The sequence below is a fragment of the Cydia splendana genome, chromosome 15 (genome assembly GCF_910591565.1).
Source record: "Cydia splendana chromosome 15, ilCydSple1.2, whole genome shotgun sequence".
In the NCBI taxonomy this organism is placed as follows: Eukaryota; Metazoa; Arthropoda; class Insecta; order Lepidoptera; family Tortricidae; genus Cydia; species Cydia splendana.
In genome coordinates, this window is record NC_085974.1 from 4557578 (window position 1) to 4581259 (window position 23682).

The following is a 23682-nucleotide window of genomic DNA, read 5'->3' on the forward strand; positions in this document are numbered from 1 at the left end:
TCCCACTGTCAGTACATCACTTTCTATAACTATTGCTATGTCAAACAACAAATTGCTTTTCGTCGGTATACAATTTTATTTAATTCACTAACAAATAAGGATCCTATTCTTACAATATACGAGTATTAAGATACATCATTATCGATTTTCCCTAAACTAAACCTCAATCAAACACTCAAACAACAAACAAAATCAATTGGCAAGTGTCATACCGCCCCATCCACTTACGACATCAAAGATCGAATGTATCGTCAGAATAGAAAAATCGCAATCTGATTTCCGTGGCCCGGGGCCGGTCGCAATCTCGCAATCACGCATTTGTCGTAAGGTTGTTAGTCGCGACTGAGTCGTGACTCGCCTGCTTATGCGGACGCAATGCGACAGCTTTTGCAAATCTGATTTTGAATGGAGGTGATTTATTTAATATGAGAATATACCTAGATAGGTAGGAAAAGAGATAAAGAGATATTCGGAATATATGTTAAATATACAAATGATATCAATTTGTTACAGGGCAGCAAATTGAAAAGCTATTTGATACCTACCTATCGCCATTTGCAATGCATAATATTTACATAACTTTATTTATAGTAGAAAGACTTACAAGCTTGCGGAACACAGCGCTACGTACGCTATTTAAGTATCATACAAAACGGAACCATACATGATAAAAACTAGAATAAACACTATTTATTATCAAAATAGGCATTTACACGGGCAACTTACTACAGCCTACTATAAATCATGTCATGCTCTAACTTTCCGCCTTAGGGCGGAGCCCACACCCCCGATAACTGTTATTACACAAACGGGTATAAATAATAGGTTCCTGCTCAGGTAGGGAGCAATTTCATTCCTGAATAATGTATGAAAGTCCGCCTCCTAAATGTGTTACGATTTTTCATAATACCTTCTTTTTGATGTTGCTATCGCGCGCCCTCTATTGGCGATTCTTTGCAGTTTAGTTTTATATTCCTTTTACGGTTTATGGATATGAGAGTGTTTTGTTTAGGTTATTACGCTGAATAGTAGATATCGTTTATATGATTGATGAAATTGAATCGAAGAATATTAGCTGAAATGGTTTTTTCAATATATTGGACTATATAAGTATGGAGCAACAGTATAAGAGTTACTTATACTGTTGCTCCCCATACTTATAAAGTCCAATATATTGAAAGTAATTCATTGGACTACTATACAGTGTGTAAGTCTAATACGGGCGATAAATTAAATCGGACATAGTATTCATTAGTGTAATCATGAAGTAAAAGGTTTAGGTTAAGTTGCAGTTCATTACGAGCCCATAATTAATTTTTTTTTAATTTCTCAGCAGCAATGTACTGTAAACATGGTTGCGGTACCGAAATGTCAAATGTTCATTAGCAATACAACAATAGCATTTACAAACTTACCTATCTGGAGGAACATTCACAATACATGTTAGCATTACACTGCGTTTAATGTTTTGTAGTTATTTTGGTAGATTAAAGTACTACTAGGCATGTTAAAAGATATTAAATCTTATTTATTTATCATGTTTACCAACAAGAAACTGACTTCATTTTAATCAGTCACGATAACAGCACTTGACGTGATTATTTCTAATCTGAGCAATAGACAAGAACCTTTGATAGCACACCTTTTTTGAAAATTAATTTAATATCAGTATCTCATAAGTGATTATTGTGTATTCATTTCGTATTTAATTTGCCTGATTTTTTATACCAGGATGGCGGAAAATAAGCATACGGCCCGCCTAATAGTTGTACAGTTATTACCAAAATTATTTCGAGAATTAACTAAACCGTCTAAACCAAGTCTAAACACCACAAAACTTGGTACATTGTGTGAAAACGTGGTAAACTCTTTGGTGGAATTGCAAGTTTCTTATTTTATTTCAACTCTGATTTGACAATGTCAGTCTTTCGATTCAAAAGTAATCGTATGTTATAAAAATGCCTCGTTTAACAACTTTTACTGCTCCTGAATTAATGGGCATGATTTTAATTTACGGTGAAACACTACAAAATGGTCATCGAGCGCTAGCTGTGTACAGAGAGCGATTCCCTCATCGGGTTGTACCAAGAAACGCTCGAGTAATTGTAAACGCGATACAGCGAGCTCGCGAAGGATTGTCCGTAACTGGAAGGGTGGAGGGAGCAGCTATTCACGATGAGCTTCCAGTTCCATTGCAAGACCGAATCCTTCGCCATTTTGCACTTAATCCTGAAAGTAGTACAAGGGATGCAGGAAGACGATTTAATACGAGTTGTTATTTTATGGAGTCAATCAAACGTCGTTGCGAAACCTGTTCTGAAATACAAGGAAGGCACATCGAGAATAGGTATTTGCGGCGAAACCGGCAAAACTAAACTCAGGTTTCTCAGAATTTGTATTGTTGTAAATTGTGTTTTTTAGTTTTCTTTTTAGTTGGTTTTCTTTAGAAGTATTTCAGCAACTTCAGTACATTTCAGTTGTAATTTCAATGGGTCGTTATTAAAATAAATGATTGCTTTAATAAGATTTTTTGATGTAATTTGATTTTAAACTAGGTAGTCATTTCGTCAGATAAAAAACATCATACTTATTTATTATTTACCCACTCATGACAGTTAATGACATTACATACGCAATAGGAGTTTTTGAAAGTAACTGTCAACGAGCGTTTAACGTGAGCGTGTTTGCATTACATTGCGGGCTGAATTATTTTGTATGGACAAAATTATTGTTGCAACTTTAAGTAAATGTTATCTAATTACCTTTACTTTGTCCTATACTAACCACCGTTAAGAGATTCGCCCGTATTAGACTTACACACTGTATAGTAATATATTAAAGGTAAATTACCTAAATGTTACCGTGTTGTTACATTAAAGTTAACTGCGGTGTGGACGCACCTTAGGGTTGCCAGATGGTCGGGATTTGGCGGGATTCCCCGATTTTTAGCATGTATACCCGATTCCCGACAAAGTGAAAATTGTCCCGAAAAACAGCTTTACGTTATATAACAATAATTTCAAGTTCCGAACTGACGTCGAGTGTAGTGCCAATAATGTAAAATATCGTTGTTTTTAATACAATTAGGTACTTTAATTGGAATGTTTTTTTCCCGACTTAAGTCCCAAAATCCCGAAAAAAATATATTTTTTCCCGATAACAGCGCCTTTCGATCTGGCAACCCTAACGCACCTATATGTAATGTAGTTACATTAAGAACCGAGAACACTCATGAACCAAGTAAGTACAATCTTTACTATCGCGCTATAATAATGAACAGACACAATACACATATCTATTACAAGTAAACAGTGATCATTAAACGTAATTACGCAATAACAGATGATTACAATTAATAGTAAGTTGAATTTATGTAAATGACCCTCATATCGCGCTCGCTCGTGGTGGGATTGTGTTTCGTCAGGATCCGTTAATTGGAACCCTTCCACAGCGGCTTAATTAATACAATTTAAACGCGTAATTAGAGGGCACACGTGAAATGCGACTAGTGATGGCACGCAGCGACATATATCGATATCGATTTTTACTGAAGATACGCCATAGGATCATACTAGAGCATAAAACATACCACTGATGCAATCTTAGCACTACTCTCTAAACTAAAAGCTATGTTTTACTTAGTCTTAGTTGCCTAAACGTTTTAGGCGTAGTGCTCGACGCGGTCCCAGTACATGTCATCTTGAAATTTAAGTCATTGTCAATAAAGGTGACAGCAAGGTGTCATCTATTGGGCATTAGCATGTCGAGCACTACGTTTACCTTATTAATAATTTTGTGTCATTAAGAGCAGTTTAACAAAAATACTAATAAAGGTATTAGGTACGCTTATGTGTAAAGAAGAACACACTTTACTCATTTAACTTGCATCAATATTCTTTAACCATATTTTTCCATACCTAAGCCCATTTAATTTTATAATTTATTGATCCAGAACCTTGAAGCTGTAGGTAACCAGTTCGCTCTTTATTGTCTTGATTGATGATTATTACTGAGAGGCAGATTTTAGCGCCGTCATTGTTTCTAAGTAATTACTCAATCTCAATGGACTGAAATCGCAATTTATTCGTCGAATAAAATAGTGGTCTCTTGTGGCCTATATTAGGTGCCTTCTTGTTAATTATTACGTTTTTAGTTTAGTTCTTCGAATTCAGAGTTAAAACGAGCCACTCGTTAGTTTATTTTATGGGGTCATTAATTGACCGAAGCGAAGCGAAGGTCTACGTTTTGACTCGGGCATTTTGCTTTCGTATGTCCGGATGTTCTCCTCTACAGGTCGCAATTCTTAACCGATTCTCGTGAAATTTTGTAACCGAATTTTATGACTAAATAATTTTTTTTCGTCAATCCGGTTTTTGGAAATTTTAAAAAATGGCGGAGTCGTGATACCTGGCGCCTAAACAAATAGTCGTATCGATATCATAAGAGTTTTTTTCTTTTTGAGACATGTTTACAGAGTTAATAGCAAAAAATGCAGAAAAAAATTATCGCTGGTTTAGGCGGTATTTAGATATTTAGTTTTGTATTTCCGGATGTTCTCCTCTACAGGTCGCAATTCTTAACCGATTCTCATGAAATTTTGTGACCAGATTCTATGACTAAATATTTTTTTTTTGTCAATCCGGTTTTTGGAAATTTTTAAAAATGGCGGAGTCGTGATACCTGGCACCTAAACAAATAGTCGTATCGATATCATAAGAGTTTTTTCTTTTTGAGACATGTTTACAGAGTTAATAGCAAAAAATGCAGAAAAAAATTATCGCTGGTTTAGGCGGTATTTAGATATTTAGTTTTGTATTTCCGGATGTTCTCCTCTACAGGTCGCAATTCTTAACCGATTCTCATGAAATTTTGTGACCAGATTCTATGACTAAATAAAAATTTTTTGTCAATCCGGTTTTTGGAAATTTTTAAAAATGGCGGAGTCGTGATACCTGTCGCCTAAACAAATAGTCGTATCAATAACATAAGAGTTTTTTCTTTTTGATATATGTTTATAGATTAAATGGCCAAAAATTCAGAAAATTTGTATCACTGGTTTCGGCGGTATTTAGATATTTAGTTTTTACTTGAGAATGAGTAGCTAAATTTCGTCAGCTTTAGTAAGAACTATCATGGCGCATTTTGCAAACGTTCGCTTTTTTGTTTGCATAGGGAGGTCCCTGGTTCCATCCCCAGTAATTGTATGCTGCTACATAACTTTTTGTATTTTTTTATACTTAAATTTCGTATCAATTGTTGTTTTTTATTTTATTTTTTTATTTTGAAAAAATGAAAAAAATCGTATTTTTTATTTATCAAGCGCGGGCTAAGCGCATTCGTTTATTTTTTGCAACAGATGATGGCTTTTTGCGCTTTAAAGAAAAATTGATTCTTGAATATACGGCGCCATACCTTTGGCCTATGCTCGTCTAGATGGCGACACCATTTTATATTTAACAATTTTTACTCATATCAGTAAAAGAACATGGGTCAAAATCATATGGCGTTCTAAAAATAAAAAAAAACATTTATCCATACATATATACATTTATTGATAATTTTTTTTCATTTTAATTTTAATCCTGTATCGAAAGATGGCAGTAAATTTACTGTGACTACAAAATTTAGTATGACAATAATCCTCTACTACATATAGGGACCGTGCGCGTTGGAGGGTCTGCCATCTTGTGGCCTGAATCGGAAACATGTACATTGCCAAAACAAGTTCTACCATCTATCGTTCTTGTAGGTACGTTTCCTTATGCATAGTAGGTTCTGTCATCTTGTGGGCTACATCGGAAGCATAAACGTCACATTTACGCCTCACGCCAAAAATCTGACGGCTCCTATGCTACCCCCTATTTATAATTCACGCACGCCCACTATAGGGACCGTGCGCGTTGGAGGGCCTGCCATCTTGTGGCCTGAATCGGAAACATATGTGCACATGTACATTGCCAAAGCAAGTGCTACCATCTACCGTTCTCGTAAGTACATTTCCTTGTGCATAGTAGGTACTGCCATCTCGTGGACTACATCGGAATCATAAACTACACATCTACGCTTCGCGCCAAAGATCTGACGGCTCCTGTGCTGCCCCCTATAGTTCATGCACGTCCCCTATACACTTTATTCTCTTTAGATTAGATATTTAAATTCTTACTCGAGAATAAGTAACCAAATTTCGTCAGCTCATCTAAATGCTATCATAGCGCAGTTGGAAAGACGCTTACAAGCAAGGATATGGGAATAGGTACCCGGTTCGATCCCCAATAAATGCAATTTTTTTTATTTATTTTTTGCACTTAAACATCGTATTGCTGATTGATCAAGTGAGCGCGAAGCGCGAGGTAAGCGTATTCGTTTGAGTTTTTGTTTGAATATTTTTTTAGCGGTTTTAGTTCAAGGGCATGGCTGTTCCAGGAGTCAATTTCCACTTACGTTTATAGCATGGGCGGTCACCATCCATAAATCGCAGGGGTTAACATTGCCTAGGGTAGTGGTCGACCTTGGGCTCAGGGAACTAGCTGTAGGTTGCTCGTACGTTGCGCTTTCCCGGGCTCAAAGTCTAACTAACAATAATGTTAGTTAGACTTTGAGCCTTTTAATTTGGATCGCCTCGCTAAAATGGCCCATAATTTCCGCAAATAATTTTTTCTTCGAGGCAATTACTCCGTTCTCATTTTTTCCCAGTGGAATTTCTTCGCTTTATTTAATTTTTCGTGTACATTTTTTCATAAATTAAATTTTCCTTTTCTCAATTTATTCCCTTTTCTTTTTAATCCCAGTAGTTAAAATAACCAGTAGGTTTTTTTTCACTAACTAAATATTCTCTATCTCCACATTTTCTCTTTTTTTAATGCTAGTGGTAAAAATAACCAGGTTTTTTTCAAATAGGTAGGTTAGGGTTATTTTTTTTGATGACCCTATAAACGAAACTGCTCCCAGAGATAGGTAGGTTAGGCTTATTTTTTTTTGATGACCCTAAAAACGAATCTGCTCCCAGAGATAGGTATGGTTAGAGTTATTGGCTGACAGCGTTTGGTTTTTTACTTGTAGTTTTTTAGATTATGTTTTAATTTTAGTGTTTTTGATATTTGTTGTATGTGAAATACCTACAAGTAACAAATATAATTACTACACTATTAACATACAGTAACAAGAAAATATTATCCTAGATTTTTAAAAGAACGAAAACTATAAGGAAAAGATTAATTTAAAAATATTAAAAATAGGCCATTGCGGAAGAAAACCATTGGGAAAATATGGGAACGGAGTAATTGCTACCGAGAATGAATGATTTCGGGAAATTATGGACAACGCAAAATATGAGAACGGAGTAATTGCCCCGAAGAAAAAATGATTTTCGGAAATTATGGGCCACACTCGCGCACGAAGCTTCTTAGTTGCAATTTACAGGTTAATTCAAAGGTAATGTTGGTTTCCTAACATAGGTAGAGTTAGACCAAGAAAAGTCTGCAGAGATTTTGACACTGGCACAAATAACATTGGCACTGCGTGTGCTGTCAAAATCTCTGCAGACTTTTCTTGGTCTAACTCTATCCACTTTTCTATACAATTAGTATGGCGACGTGTATACTTAAGGAGCATCGACCGTACACTGACATCGGGATGATATTTTTATCATGTTATTTAGTAGTCATCGTGCGTCTCGCTTGCGCCAATACATGTACGGACAAGAACGAGTGAAATGCACGATAACTAAATGACATCAGTTAGATGTCTTTCTGATATCAGTGTAAGTTTGAATTGGCCTGTTAGCCAAAAATTGTTTCGTATGTCCATATGTTTTACTCTACAGGTCGCATAACTAAACCAATTCCCGAATTTTGTAAGCAATTGATAGTTAAGTTTTATGGTCAAATTAGATTCTCTAAATTCTTCAAAACAACGGAACCATACATTTATTCAGTTTTAAACTCTGCTCGCGAGGTCTACAGCTCACAGAGCCACTAGTTTACACTGTTTTAATGCTCATCTTTTTACGATTCTATGGCCAATAGCCTGTTTATTCTTCACGTATGTGACTTTGCTTACAGAATCATGTAGGTACCTATATTAATTCGCCTAAATTGTGTGACTAATTTTGTTGGTAACGTAGGGTTCATGAGGTTAAATTAATTTGGTCACAATCATAATATTAGTATGGATAGCTGATTCATTGAAGGGTTATGCTATTGTACCTTGACAGATTCGACATGCTTACATTTAGACATTTTACATAACCAATAAGTATTAGGCATACTATATGTACCTACTATGAAGTATTTTGAACAAATTAAATTATTTTTCAGAAAATATTTTTAATTTGTTTTTATCAAGTAGAAACACTACTATATAAATTATAAACTGAAATAAATGTCATATACTAAGAAAAAGTGACCAAGGCCTCCAGTGCCCCAGGCTGGAATCGAACCAGCGTCCTCTGCTATCGCGGCAGGTGCCTGAACCACTCGGCCACCGGGCCACAGCGACATTAGTCAAATTTTCCAAGTATATGCACTTCCTACTGAAGGCTTGTGGCGCCCCCTAGCCATCTCTAAGGTAGAACAGTATGGTTCGAACCTTCTATCTGGATCATTCTCATGATGATACCGAGCTAGCGAGAGAGATGGCGCTGCCAATCAATACTATGAAGTATTTTGAACAAATTAAATTATTTTTCAGAAAATATTTTTAATTTGTTTTTATCAAGTAGAAACACTACTATATAAATTATAAACTGAAATAAATGTCATATACTAAGAAAAAAAAAAAAAAAAAAAAAAAAAAAAAAAAGAAAAAAAAAAAAAAAAAAGTGACCAAGGCCTCCAGTGCCCCAGGCTGGAATCGAACCAGCGTCCTCTGCTATCGCGGCAGGTGCCTGAACCACTCGGCCACCGGGCCACAGCGACATTAGTCAAATTTTCCAAGTATATGCACTTCCTACTGAAGGCTTGTGGCGCCCCCTAGCCATCTCTAAGGTAGAACAGTATGGTTCGAACCTTCTATCTGGATCATTCTCATGATGATACCGAGCTAGCGAGAGAGATGGCGCTGCCAATCAATACTATGAAGTATTTTGAACAAATTAAATTATTTTTCAGAAAATATTTTTAATTTGTTTTTATCAAGTAGAAACACTACTATATAAATTATAAACTGAAATAAATGTCATATACTAAGAAAAAGTGACCAAGGCCTCCAGTGCCCCAGGCTGGAATCGAACCAGCGTCCTCTGCTATCGCGGCAGGTGCCTGAACCACTCTGCTTGATTGGCAGCGCCATCTCTCTCGCTAGCTCGGTATCATCATGAGAATGATCCAGATAGAAGGTTCGAACCATACTGTTCTACCTTAGAGATGGCTAGGGGGCGCCACAAGCCTTCAGTAGGAAGTGCATATACTTGGAAAATTTGACTAATGTCGCTGTGGCCCGGTGGCCGAGTGGTTCAGGCACCTGCCGCGATAGCAGAGGACGCTGGTTCGATTCCAGCCTGGGGCACTGGAGGCCTTGGTCACTTTTTCTTAGTATATGACATTTATTTCAGTTTATATGTACCTACTTCAGTAAACAATTATTTTATCTATCTCTTAAATTCAATTAACCCCAAATAATGCATAGCGACAAACATGCAAAACAATGCGCGGATGAAGACACAATATTCTAGAAATCTAGCTGCTGCTGCCTCGCCAATTTTTTTGCGATAGTCTTATGTTCTGCCATATGTATATGCATTCAATATCGACAAACTGTCGACGTCGACATCTCCCCTCCCTCGTCCAGTTGTCTCGTCTCAAATGGTTCGTCTGCCCGTTTTTTCATCCGCATTAATTTATGCCTTTTTTACGCAATAACGCTTAATTGGACTTTATTTATCACTTTAATTTTTCTAATTTGATAACTCTCGTGGTGTTTTCATTGGAATTTATGACGTGTCCGGGGGAAGATCTCAATATCAATTTAAATGCATAATTTGAACAAATGCGTTTCAATTGTAGTTATGAGAACAGTCTTTATTTGTTTAAATCGAGCGCGGCGTCTCTCATCGGTGATAGGTTTGATTTACCCGCTGACTCGATAAACGAATCGCGTTATTATGTGCTTCTGTATGATGTCTTAGGTACCTAATCTACGTAGAGATATAATATATCTGAATTGTCCGTTTTTAAACTTTAATTTCAGATTTTAGACTAATACGCTTAGGTGTTTAGATGCTAAATCTCAGATGATACAAATATTAATCTGTCTCAGTTTTAAATCTTCATTTTAAATCTTCAATCTGTCTGCACTTGCATGAAGGTGCAAATAGGAAATTATTGGATCGTTAACACAAAGTCACAAACACAATACGAGCTTTCGGGTAGTCAACCGGGTAGGTACTAGCAAAAGTGAAATGACAACGCATATCGAGATCGAGACGCGACACGAGAGAGACTCTATTATTATCTTTCTAATTATTGCTGGCAACTGTAACGGAGTTTTAGTGGACGCAGTCTCTAGCGTTTAATGCCGCGTAAAATTCATGGTGGGGGTACGGTTATCGATATGACCTGTCAGCTGTTGACAGTGACATTTTTTCTGAAGAAACCGAAAACATAACCGTTTCATAACAAAAATAAATTGTCTGAATAGGTTTTAGGTAGGTCTCCCTTTTCCTTTCGTGCAAGTTGATTTGGTATGCCTGGCCATAATCTAAGTTTAAGGTAATGCCTCATTTAAGGATGACTCACGTTAGACCGGGCCGTGTCCGGGCCGGAGCTTCCGGCGCATCGTTTTCTATGGAAAGCATCACGTGATCGCCTCTCATGTCATAGAAAAGTAAGCGCCGGAAGCCCCGGCCCGGACAGGGCCCGGTCTAACGTGAGTCAACCTTTAGACGGCGCGCGAACTCGCATGCGATTTTAGTTACATCATTGCGGACCATTGAGGTTACATCAACTCGGCCGACCGATCAAATAACGCAATGTAACGAAACTTGCATGCGAATTCTCGCACTGTCTAAATGAGCCCTAAGTCTATTAAAACTAATATCTTAGTTGAGGGTCCTTTAACCCTTTACCAGGCTGACAGTTCAAAAATGACAATCGAATGTCAGTCTTAATAGAACGTATGTTTGAACGTAATCTAAAATAGAACATATGTTTGAAGTGCCGTATGTGGGAAACATATATCCCTTAGCTTGGTAAAGGGTTAGCATCAATTACTCAATATGACTTCATAATTTAATGTGAATTAGAATTTATCTAAAATGCTAACTATTACTCGTATTATTACCTAGCTGCTATTCTTTCCTTCTTTTGTTTCTTTCTTCCAGCAGCTTAAGACAAAGCTCCTTATTGCACTAATATAAGTACTCGCAGTACAACAACTAATGTCGTTGGCTTACGGCAGGCAGTTTTTAAACCTGTAAGCAGTTTAAAGCCCGCGGGGCCGGGTACATTAGCGGCCGCGGATTTGCGCAAATGTTATTATTTCTAGCGGATTACCGGATCCACTGACTTTTGGGGTTCGCTGTTTGGTTAAAACCCGTCTTGAACAAAAAAGTCAATAAGCAGTGATTTTTCGGGCGGTATTTTTTAAAATCTCTATACTTATTACTTATTTGCTCGTACCTACCTCAAATCAATCTGTGCAATTCTTAACAAAATTATCAAAAATAGTAAGTTTGTTAAAATAATTGTGAGATGAAGATTTGCTGTTGACAAAACTAGTAGAGTTGTGTTTATAAATATGGGTACATACATTTTTCACCTTAATCCAAGACAAAAAGGTGAGAAAATGTATAGGTGTATTTATTAACTCGGCTGTACAATAGCCTCATTACCTGAGATAAGTGTCCACAAGTGATTAATCTTTAATTTATTATTTTAGAACGTACTTATACAAAACCACATCACACGATTAGACTGTCAATGAAATAATTTAGTACGAAATATTAATGATATATTTAAATCAAGTACTTTTTCTGTAGGTAAATTACAAAGTCGCCTAAAACATTTTTTCTTAACCCTCTGCATCGACTGTCACGACCTCGGGCATGGGGTTGATGAGCCCTGTTTGCGTTGTCAGTCCGGATTATGTTATTATATTTAATGTGCCGCGAGGAGGGTTTGTTGCAATGTTGGTTAAGATTTGTTTGATTTGTGGTCGGACACATGTTGTTTTAGATCATTTCGTATCAAAAAAAGGGCTGGTTATAAAACTCAGTTAAGTTGCGAAAGCTTGTACAGCTGGATGGAATTGGATTAATATTTAATTTTCTGTTTGAGAAAAGAAAAGTTAGATATCGCCAAAACTAAAGACACGACAATTTTTCAAATTGCATGGTATGTCCTCCTATTTTCGTCAGGTGACAATGACAACCAAAACTCAATAATTACTACGACCAGTTCATTAGCCATAGTGAACCGTATTATTACCAAAATAAGGTTGATTTTTGTTTAATTATTTTTTAGTAATTAGTGAATTTTTGCACAATCGTTTGTGCAGTCGTTTGTACAGAGAAGAGAAATTATCCTACCCTAAAAGTTGTTTAGATTTTATTGCTTTATTGAAACCGAATAGGATTGGAGGTAAATATGCCTAGCTACATGTATTTACATTAGCAAACTATATGAATAATTTACCCATTATTTTTCTGCTATCATAGATCTTTTAAATCTCGATTAGAGCATCAAAACAGGGGTAACAGGGTGCGTAGCCAACACGCCACGCTCCGTAGCAGACGAAACGCAACCGTCACTGTCGCACTATAATGGAAGAGTGTGGAGAGACACAAAGCGTTTCACTGTCGTAGCGCAAGCGATTGTCACCTTGGCACCCAGATGAGGATGCTAAAATCATTTGAGTTCCGCTAGAAACGCTTTGATAAATCCGTCTTTCGTATCTAGATATAGATAGATATTTTTCTCTACATTCATGAAATATAGGGCGTCTGTATTACTTAAGAAATTCAGTCCGTAGGTGGGTCAAACAGATCACTGTGTTATGTCTTTCCTGTAGACATACACGAGAGTTAAGGGCTATAAAGGTTAATTTTCTTATTTAACCCTTATCCAAGTGAAAAGGTCCTCCTTTTATTTAGAGAACTATGATAAAATCATTGCTTACATGCCCACAAGCTCTTAACTATTGCCCACAGGAGAGAAAAATGCACTGTTCGCGCGAACACACTAGTTTTCTTCAAAATTAACCTTTATAGCCCTTAACTCTCGTGTATGTCTACAGGAAAGACATAACACAGTGATCTGTTTGACCCAGGTAACTGATTAGAATTCCCTACCCGCGAACCCGTTCCTCGTAACCCGTACGTAACGTAATATATCCCATGGCCATGTGTACACTTGTCTTGTACAGTTGTACACTATTCACGTAAAGGACTAGTTTATTTATTCCCGCCCGGCGCGGACGCATTACCTGATTACGTACGACACCAGCCGTAGGGTTGGGGACACGACGATGGTATACATACCCCCTTATTCATAAAACTTTACGGGCCTGATTTAGTTAAATTATGTTTTATCCCTTTCTTACATATACATAAGTCAAAATGACAGATAAAGACAAACGATTATTAATTGAGGTTTGTAGCGTTTATGAATAAGGAGGATAGTGAGGAAAACATGATTGGGTAAACTATCCAATGATTGGCGCTGGTAATAAGTTTTAGGAAAATATTAACTAACTGTAGAAATTTTCCTAACAATGCCTTCAAATAACGCTTACAATTAGATAGATGACCCTACTTAGGTACCTAACCTAAAGGTCTTTGCGAAGTTATACCAAATTAATTTATCTGTTCCGTGATTTATCGGAATATTCTCTTTATTTTGGTGACAGCGTATTGTAGGTAAGGAGATTATCACTTTTTTTCACACTTTAAGTTGGATAACCTTTACACGATATCGCCAATTAGGTAGTAATATCTGGGAGAACGAGCTTTGATCAGAAAACATATAACAACTCAAAAATGCGCGTTTTCCCAGAGATAAGACCTAACTAGATCGATTCATCGCCCCCGAAAGCCTCCATATAGCAAATTTCATCGCAATCGTTAGAGCCGTTTCCGAGATCCCCGAAATATATAGGTATATAAATAAATAAATATACAAGAATTGCACGTTTAACGGTATAAGATTAAGATTCAGATTACAGTATCCAACTACAGTATCCAAATCTCAAGTACCTATTTTAAACTGTTTTCAGTAACATTGTAGAACTTAAATATTTCTTAAACAGATTGTTAGTGTCAAAGACAACGCAATTGAATTTACGCCATACAAACTACCTTTCATGTCGTTCTCGTTACTTACATCACTTTTCTAAGCCCCGCGACCACAGCCCCCAGCGCCCGCGGTAATTCTCCAAATGGCTGTAACTCGAGCCCGGCCGGTTTAAAATTGAAATTTATATGCGCGCATAATACATGAGGGATTACGGCTGGCGGGGGACTTCTTGAGACATCACTGACGGAAGGGAAATTTATCATTAGATATTGGGCTGATTTGTAGTGCTTGGTAAACTAGGTAAAAATGTTTTAAATAATATAAAATTTTGATATGTACCTACCTATACCTACCGTTTTAGAAAACCTTAGCTATCTCCGTGGTTAGGGAATAAGGATCATTATTTTAAATTGATATTGGACGAACTTATTGCTCAGAAGGAATAAATAGCGTTCCAAAATTGCAAATGATCTTCTGAACTCACAGATGTTTTGATGATGCAAAGAAAATGTTTTTAGACCTTCCTACCTTTCCTTTAGTCACAGTTATACTCGTAGTATAACTATTATCGTGGTCTGTGCTTTATTTTATGAATACCTATCTGCGCAATACCTACAGGGTCTTAAGTTTAAAAAATATACACAAATACCAACGCTGCAGGGTAGAACAATTAGTGTTTAATTTAGTCCACACGAAATTCTCTTAAAACACCCCAACCATCTGGCCGAAAGATTTGAAATATTAAAAGCTATTATTTATAAAGCCATTATAAATATTAAAGAATCTATTCTTAAAGTGTAGACGACGTAATTCGGCTGGGCGAGGCGATTATAACGATTAAATATTCATTAACGAATTTTTCTTTTTAAAAGCTGAAAAAATGGCGTAAAAAGAAAATTGCCAATTAGGATCTCCCCGCCTCCTACCTTCGCTTAAAATTGAATTTTCTCCTCAAGGAATGTATAAAGTGAGTGTTAGGATGTTTAGCAAACGAATGATATGATTTTGATGTCTGAATGTTTTATGGTTCTTTAATATTCGAGATGTTAAATAATTGCCTTGATGGCAACTGAAAGTAAATTAGGTATTTACTTGATGTTTCTGTTTGGCGTGCATTATGTTTTCTTAGCGGATAAAATATAGTTATTAGACGCCTATTGTGTCATCCTTGATATGTATTGTTTTTATATACATATACCTATTATATGTGTAGCACAAGTAACATTCTAGTTTTGTACTATTTGAGTGATAATTTCGTTTGATTTCAGATAAGCAAACAGCTTAAATAAATATTTAAAAAAATAACTTTTAACAATGATGCTATATTGTTACCAAAGTCAATTTTCTACTTCTACTTAACATTTTGTCCTTTACGCCATTTTAACCACCACAGATGTCCTATACGGCGCTTTACCTAAAAGGCGTACAATCTTTACAGTGACAAAGGTTGATACGCTTTTACAGTTTTGCAACTGTAACCATGTAATAGGCACCCTGCTCCGTAGGTATTCGCTGTGTTAGCGCAGCCTCGTTCAATTATTCATGCAATTAACTGATTATAGCGACATCCGGCGACACCGCCCCTAACTACAACTAGTGTATAGCAGTGTAAGGTTACCTTGCTGGGTAACCGCGTAAGTGTTATGTGAAACAATGTTGTTTTAGAGCTGATTAAATACGAGTAAGTGAACGTTAAGTTAGCGGCGGGGACGTTACATAATAAATTGCTGTAAGTAACAAAAGTACCTACTACTTATCTAGTACATTGTGCATGCAATAAGGGAGGTATAAGCAAAATTGTTAACTAGAGTAAATAGAAACACGATGCTCTTGGCACAGAGTGTTTTTATGACGCTAGTTCACTATTTCTGAACGACATGAATTACTTAGGGCCAATTTTATAATTCAAACTTTTTTTTTGCATAAGATTGTAGAATTACGGAATATCGTCAAATATGCCTCCATATTAGATATAAGATAATGATAATCTTCCAAGAAAACATGCCTAAACCCTTTACCGACGCCGTCACGACATAATCTCACATCCCCATCACCACATGACGTACAGACCAACCAAACTTGACATGACATACACCCTTTTCAAATTAAGCGACAGAACAGCGCCCCTGCATGTAATTACTGTCAATTTATCACCATACATAATTAATTTTCATTTGTAGCAAGTGTGTATTCCGTTACGCTATATTTGATCATTTATTCACGCGGCTTCAAAGGCGGCCAATTAGATTGGGATAGTGTGTAAAGTAAACTATGCTATTAAGTAAGCATAGTCGACAATCAACTCAAGTAGGCTGAGAACTTTTAGAATTAATCAGATTGGAGACGCTTGGTTATTGGAAAGTACCCGTGAAGGGCTGAGCTGTGCATCTTTGACGTGTCAAAATTCAGGTCATCAAATAATGAGACTGTAAATGTTTTATTGAAATGAGAAAGAGCCCTTGAAGAGCCTCGCAGAAGGATTTAATTTATAACAAAAACTTGCTCTCGCTCGCTCTAGTGTGAATCGCTACATGAATGTGTTCTTGCAAGTGAGACGCACTAACATTGAACTGTCATTATTATCAATATTATCAAACTGCACTCGGGACTTAATCGCGTATTTAAGTTTTAAAATTTACCTCCGACGTTTCGAGGACGGCGTTGTCCCCGTGGTCTCGGAGAAGACTCTAAAAAAACTAACAAAACTCTAAATATTAAGTCCCGAGTGCAGTTTGAAAATGTTTAATAATCTTGAAAGTTTAAATCAGTGATTATCAATATTGAAATGCCGTTTCTGAATAAAGCCTCTTGTTGGTTCGAGGCTGCGCGTGCTACGCCGTAGCACTATTATTCCGCTTCGTAGCGAAAATTTCGTAGACGTTACAATCGTGTGGTAGGTTCAAAGGCTGTTGATGGCGAGTGGTATCAAAATATCGCTATCCATCTTTTCTAGCGATGGCGCCATAGCTTTGGCCTAACTCGTGTAGATGGCGACACCTTTTGATATTAACAAAAACACATGTCATTCAAATGCCTTTCTAAAACTTTTAATCCTGTGTTGTAAGATGGCAGTAAATTTACTGACTACAAAATTTACTTTGACAATATGCCTCTATACTAAATTCTCTTTGCTACAACTAACCAATGCTTAACAATGCAATGCTTAACGAAATATACTGCCCGATTCTAACTTTAAGATACGTCAATTAATAGATCTAGAAACGATATGGATTAGATGTGTCAGTAAACGTCACATTTGACACTGACATATCTAATCCATATCGTTTCTAGATCTATTAATTGACGTATCTTAAAGTTCGAACCGGACCGTTGTTAGTAAATTGTTTCCACAGCAATTCCAGCTCGGTACTTAGGTCCAGCCGCGGACGTAACGAAGCGTCCGCACTAATTGGTTTCAGCGACATCTACCGCCTTGAGGAGCTAATATGAATATTCAGGCGAATTGAATTGTACCTCACAAAGGGAATCAATTTGATCCTTAATGTCTTTTAGTAGTTTTGATTAATAATTAACGAAGGAGATTTGCGTTTTGACGTATTCTGAGAGCGAGTTTTAAGATAATGGATTTGATAATGAGGTTTTACAATTACTTAGGTAGCTTGAAGCTGTCGTTCTGTCCTATAATCTGATTTTCATCTATACACAGCTCAAATATTATTTCCTATGTACAGACGGTAAATAGTATCGACACCTTTTTAATAATCTTACACATTTTTGGTTTACTTAAAATACATTTAGTTAACCAAACAACGATTTGAACGATTTAATTAGTATTTGTGTCTTAGTCTTCTAAAATATTCTTTATTCTCGTAACGTAATGTATGCTTTATTTGAATACTTTATTTTCTATTCTAATGAAAATAAAGTATTCGAATAAAGCACACATTACTACGACGGTTTCGGTCAACATTGTACCTACCATTTTTTTCCCTAATTCCCACATTTTATATTTAACTCACGCCACGACACACATAAACCACCTTAATATACAAATCCCAAATGACATCAACTTTTAAAACTCTGACATGAAAGCCTCGCACTTCACGTGATACATTTAACAAGCTCTTTACCTCAAAAGCAAATGCAATAAATGGAACAACATCGAAGCCGGGATGAAAGATAAAATCAAAGTGCTTTAAAGGCGACACATTTAATTTGGCTCGTGCCCCGATGTGGCACAAGCTACGAGTTGGGAGCGATTAACACATTCAATACCACTAAGTGCTACGGGTTACGCTCGTAGCGCGTAGCCACGGTTTCGTCGTATGTAGCGCGTAGTCGCTACGAACAGTGTACCCGACAGTCGGGTTCTTGGTGTTGAATGTGTTAATGAATTTATAAGTTACCATACGCATATATACATCCAATTCTTGGGATTAGTTGCCAAGCGAACCCCATGCTCCCATGAGCCGTGGCAAAATGCCGGGACAACGCGAGGAAGATACGCATATATACATCATGAGATGTATAGTCAGCTGCAGAGAAAAGTGACCCCCTGCATAGAAGTTTGTATGCTAAGCGAATATAGTACCTATTGCTTATTCGCTTAGCATACAAATACGCTTAGATTCTTTAGCAGTTTACGGTTCACTTTAGATTGGACAACACACTAAACAGTCTAAACACATGGATTTGGGTATTTTGCTTATAGTGACTCTTGTGCTTTCATTCTGAAAGCACTACTTGGTGAAGCAAAAGTGCTAATGAAACATACTAAAATGTTATGTATAACCGAACATAAATCGAACACTTTAAACTCTCGCGTTTTGTACACATATAATTTCATTGTTTTTACCTTAAATTCTGACGAGACTCTTTAGAAGTCTTTCCGTGACCACAGCTGGTGCAACTCAGCTGAAACGTCCGAATTTAAGGTAAAAACAATGAAATTATATCGCGGTAGACACGTTTGTGTAATTAAATATGTGAACATATATCTTCTTATGGCTAGTTACCTACAAATGCAAATTTATCTGACTTTTCTCACTATACATGTTACTCGATATTTAACACGCTCACGCTAACGCACACGCTCCCGCTCGCGCTCATGCCCTCCATCCACTCATCAAGTATGCACTAAGGGAATGGGCGAGCGGCGCGACACCTCGTCGTTATTTCATTGTCTGCAGCGTCAGGCTAACCGGATCACTTGCTTGCTTGCCAATTATTTCACCATGGCTCTGGCCTTTGCCCAGTTTGGGTAGCGCGTACTTATATTCGCTTTGTAAAAGCCAGCCAGGCTTTGGAGAAATGGAGAAAACATCAACTTTGCTAGTCGTGCAGCAGTGAAGAAATGAAGAGTCTGTCAAGAGTTTAGTCATTGCCTCGCAAATGGTGTTTTTATTATTATTAGGATAGCTTAGTGTTACTAACATAACATAATTAAGTTTAGCATGTAAGGTAAGAAAAATAATATAGGTAGAGTGTTTCTTTTCGCCTACACACTGTCATGCAGTTTGGCGAAGCTTTAAAGAAAATATTTTGTATTTAAGCATTAGATTACCTACTAATTAATGGATCTCACGGTCAGGTGAAATCAGTGAAATCTCGATAATCCGGCACTTCGATGGTCCGGTATACCCAGTAATCCGGCACTAAAATTGGGGTACAAATGATCATTCTATGTCCTAATTTACTATGTGCGCTTACATTATCACACTTCAATCTATTTATAAATGGCTAAGTTCCAGATAACAGTAGAATTTTATATTAATTTAGTAGTTTAATTATAAGCTTTATTGAATGTAGTTACTGGTGCATACAAACTTAATATACATAACTAGAAAAAAAAACGTTTAATTAAATGTAGGTATTTCCACGACATACTAAAAAACACATCAAAATAATATGCAGATTTGCTCTAACTTCCGGTAATTCGAATTTTCCAGTAATCCGGCTCTCTTGTGTCAGCATTAGTGCCGGATTAGTGAGATTGTACTGTATCTAAATCGCTAAAATAATTTGCAGTACAGCTGTATACCTACTGTACGAATGCATAGCTAACCGAAAGCGTATTAGTTGATCGGTTTAAAGTTAAAACCAATATTGGCGTAATTACATGCCGCGGTAGGTATTTGCAATTAACGCGCGGTAATCGCGTCACCGTGCTAATGAGTTGCATGCGAGCTCGTGTAATTGGTTAATCGTAATTAGTTAATTAGGATACCTGGATGTAATTTATTTAGGTATTAGAGCATTATTTTTGAGAATCATGACGCTTTATCTACCTATTACCTGGCAAGATAAAATTAGCAACGAGGTAGTACTCTCAAGAACGCGTTGCTGCAGCTTAACTGCTATGTTAAAGCACAGAAGACTTCGTTGGCTCGGTCACATACATCGCATGGACCCTGGGAGACTACCACGCCAAGTAATGCTGGGTCAGATAGCGGACGTAAAAAGACCTGTAGGGCGCCCAACTCTACGGTTTAAGGACTCATGTAAGCGTGACATGGACAGTTTTGGCATTCGGACCGAGGGCTGGGAGAAACGCGCCGAAATGAGACCGGAGTGGCGTCATGACATTCAAGTCGGAACTTCTAAGCATGACGATGACTGGCTGGAGAACCTTAAGCGGAAAAGTCTTCGTCGTGCTCTACCACCGCATGCGGACTCGCGTTTTGTGTGCGATCGATGTGGAAAGAAATGCCGCGCTGCTATAGGACTTTATAGCCATCAACGGCGATGCGGGACCCTATAAACACACAAGCGCCGCAACAAACATCTACAACAGATGATGTGGCCAATGATGTACCGTAAATAGTCATATCCCTAGTTCAGTTCGTAGTAAATAAGTACTTAAGTATAGATTTTATTTCTCCGATGTATCTTTTTCTGAGATAAACAACTTCAATGACTTTATTTACCCAAATGTATTTTATTTTAAGACAATGGTATTAAGTTAGGTTATAATTTGTGTTCATTCTGTTCGGCGGTTTAGGAAAACCATGCATTTAAACGCATAAAAAAATTACAAATGAAATATCAGTCAAGAATTCTTTAAGAGTATGATAAGCAACCAATTTATTTATTTTTGGGTTGAATTTTTTACGATTCGGGTCTTCTATGCCGTAAACGAATTTAGGCTTACGTACCGTACGAACGTAGGCCTTTTGTAAACGAATTATCTATAAAAATCCTACAATTTTAATACCTAGCTATGCTTTGATTTGGTTAAAAAGCGATTGTTACCCAAGCCAAGCGAAATTAGATCCTATGTCAATCCCACAAGGACACATACGTTGTCAGTTTAAGCATTTTCTTCGCCGTGACGAGGCGTGGCCGGCCCGCTTGGCTGCCCATGGGGTGTCGCGCCCTCGCGATTCGGGAAAACAGCCCTTGCATCGATCGCTGCAGATTGGGCAGATTTAAAGAAGCCTGCATATTCTATGAGGACGCTGCTAGGAGCATATACAGATACATATAGAGATTTTGAACTCTTTTCAAATAGCTAGAAACTTTGGAAGTGACCCACAATAAAACCATTACAGTTAGACCAAGAAAAGTCTGCAGCGACATTGATAGCCTACGTAGTACAAGTGTTATTTATACGTCATAATTTCATAGAAGTTTGACGTTCAAAATAACACTTGCACTGCGTGGGCTATCAAAATCGCTGCAGACTTTTCTTGGTCCAACTCTAAAAGAAATAATATTATGAAACCTAAAGAGACTCATTTAGGACCAGCGTCATCAATGTATCATCATTACTTACAACCTGGACCATCCTTACGTCTGTGTAAATATAATTGGCAGAAAGTATGACTGTGATGCATAGCCCAACGGTCTGTATCGCACCGTGAAGGAAAATATTAAAAAGTACAACTTTTACACAACACCTCTAGAAAATATTATTATTTTGTTTCCAAGCTATTATAGAGGTAGACATCCAAAGTTTACCTGTGAAATAAACCGACCTAGAGGGTACCTATATTATCATATAATTGGTTTCTTAGACCTTTTGATTGGGTATTGTGGCAAAGATTTCTTGCTACGAATACGAATGCGCGTAGTACCAATGACTACGACAAGCGGGTATAAAGTAGCGTTCACGCATCTTCATTGAAATAATAAAACAAAGTATGTATAATTACATGAAGTATATTCTAATTTAGATCCTGTTTTACATATTGTATTGAATTTTTCTTTATTGTTACAGTTCAAGCGCCTACCGAGCATCGCCTGCGGCGGCGGGAGACGCGCCCCCCGCGCCGCCGCTGTTCCTCCCCCCTCACCTCAGCCACCTCTCGCAGCACCTTAACCATCTGTCGCAACCCTTCTTCCCCAGCTTGAAAGGTAAGAGTAACTACTTACATAAGTACAGTTTATATTCATCAGTGAATGAAAAATAATCTACCTAGACATCGGTATCTAACACTCAAAAGGCAGACAGAAAGCAGGGAGCTCGAGGCATTTGCAGAAGAGGGAGCTAGAGGAGTTGGGTGTAATGCTAATATAATTGGGCAGGTCAAAGTAACACAAATCCAATAGCTTGGATCTGGAGAAAATCAGAAAACAATCCCTACCGGGCTACCCAATTGGTAAACGTTTAGCTATACGCTCCACATACATACCTACAAAACTTAAACCCTACGAGAACTTGCAAGCCCTTGGCATATGCCTTTTCGGTATCCAAACCGGCCTTGATTATTACTTACGCTGTCGTCGCCATTCACTATAGAGGGTCGCTTGAGGGATGTTTTGAGGCCAATGCTTTTTACGCACATCCAAGCGTACTAGTTATTTTTATTTGTACCTAAATAGTCTAAGCTGGTCATTTTATTTCTAAACTCTTTTCCCTCAGGTTGGGGCGCCCCCTGCCCCTGCTGTCCCAAAGAGGAAGCCCGTTCAACCAGCGTGGCGGAGCTCCGGCGTAAAGCCCATGAACACTCGGCAGCGTTACTGCACTCCCTGGCCTTCCAGTCGCGGGCGCTGCTGCCGCTGCCGCTGCACCTGCCGCCGCTGCCCATGTCGCTGCTGCCGCACGAGCCGCCGCCGAACCAGTCGGAGACACAGAAAAATATAGACTAAACCCGTAACAGTCGGATAGACTAAACACGTATTAGCACGCATTTTGGAGGAGCGTAGGAAGATATTAACCTTTTAACAGCCACAGACGGCTAAGGCCATCATCGGAAAGTCTTGCCACGGACGCCAACGACAGCTACAAACGTCAGCTTCGCCAATGCAATAGGGACTTACGCAGGACTCCGTAAAGTTCAATTTCACTTGAATATTGGCGATCGCCTGGCGTCCTGGGCACGGCATATTCCTTCGCCGTCTGGCGTTCAAAAAGTTAAAGGAGCGTAGGAAGATATTAACTAATTTAGTGTTAAATTTAGCACGCGAAATGGATCGTCGAATAACAACAGGAAATACAGAGATTTAATACCAGCTTCTTAAAACCAAAATCTCACAAATGAAGATTTTAAAA

The 23682-nt window shown here is 37.6% G+C and overlaps 1 protein-coding gene across 1 annotated transcript in view; it reads left to right on the forward strand.

Moving 5' to 3' along the window:
* Positions 1–23294, forward strand: part of LOC134797327 (dorsal root ganglia homeobox protein) — a 129476-nt gene extending 106182 nt beyond the window's left edge. The window contains exons 9-10 of the mRNA XM_063769548.1: positions 22408–22544; positions 23053–23294. Coding sequence (XP_063625618.1) covers positions 22408–22544; positions 23053–23279 — 364 coding nt within the window. The 3' untranslated portion in view covers positions 23280–23294. The remainder of the gene's footprint in view (positions 1–22407; positions 22545–23052) is intronic.
* Positions 23295–23682: the final 388 nt, after the last annotated feature.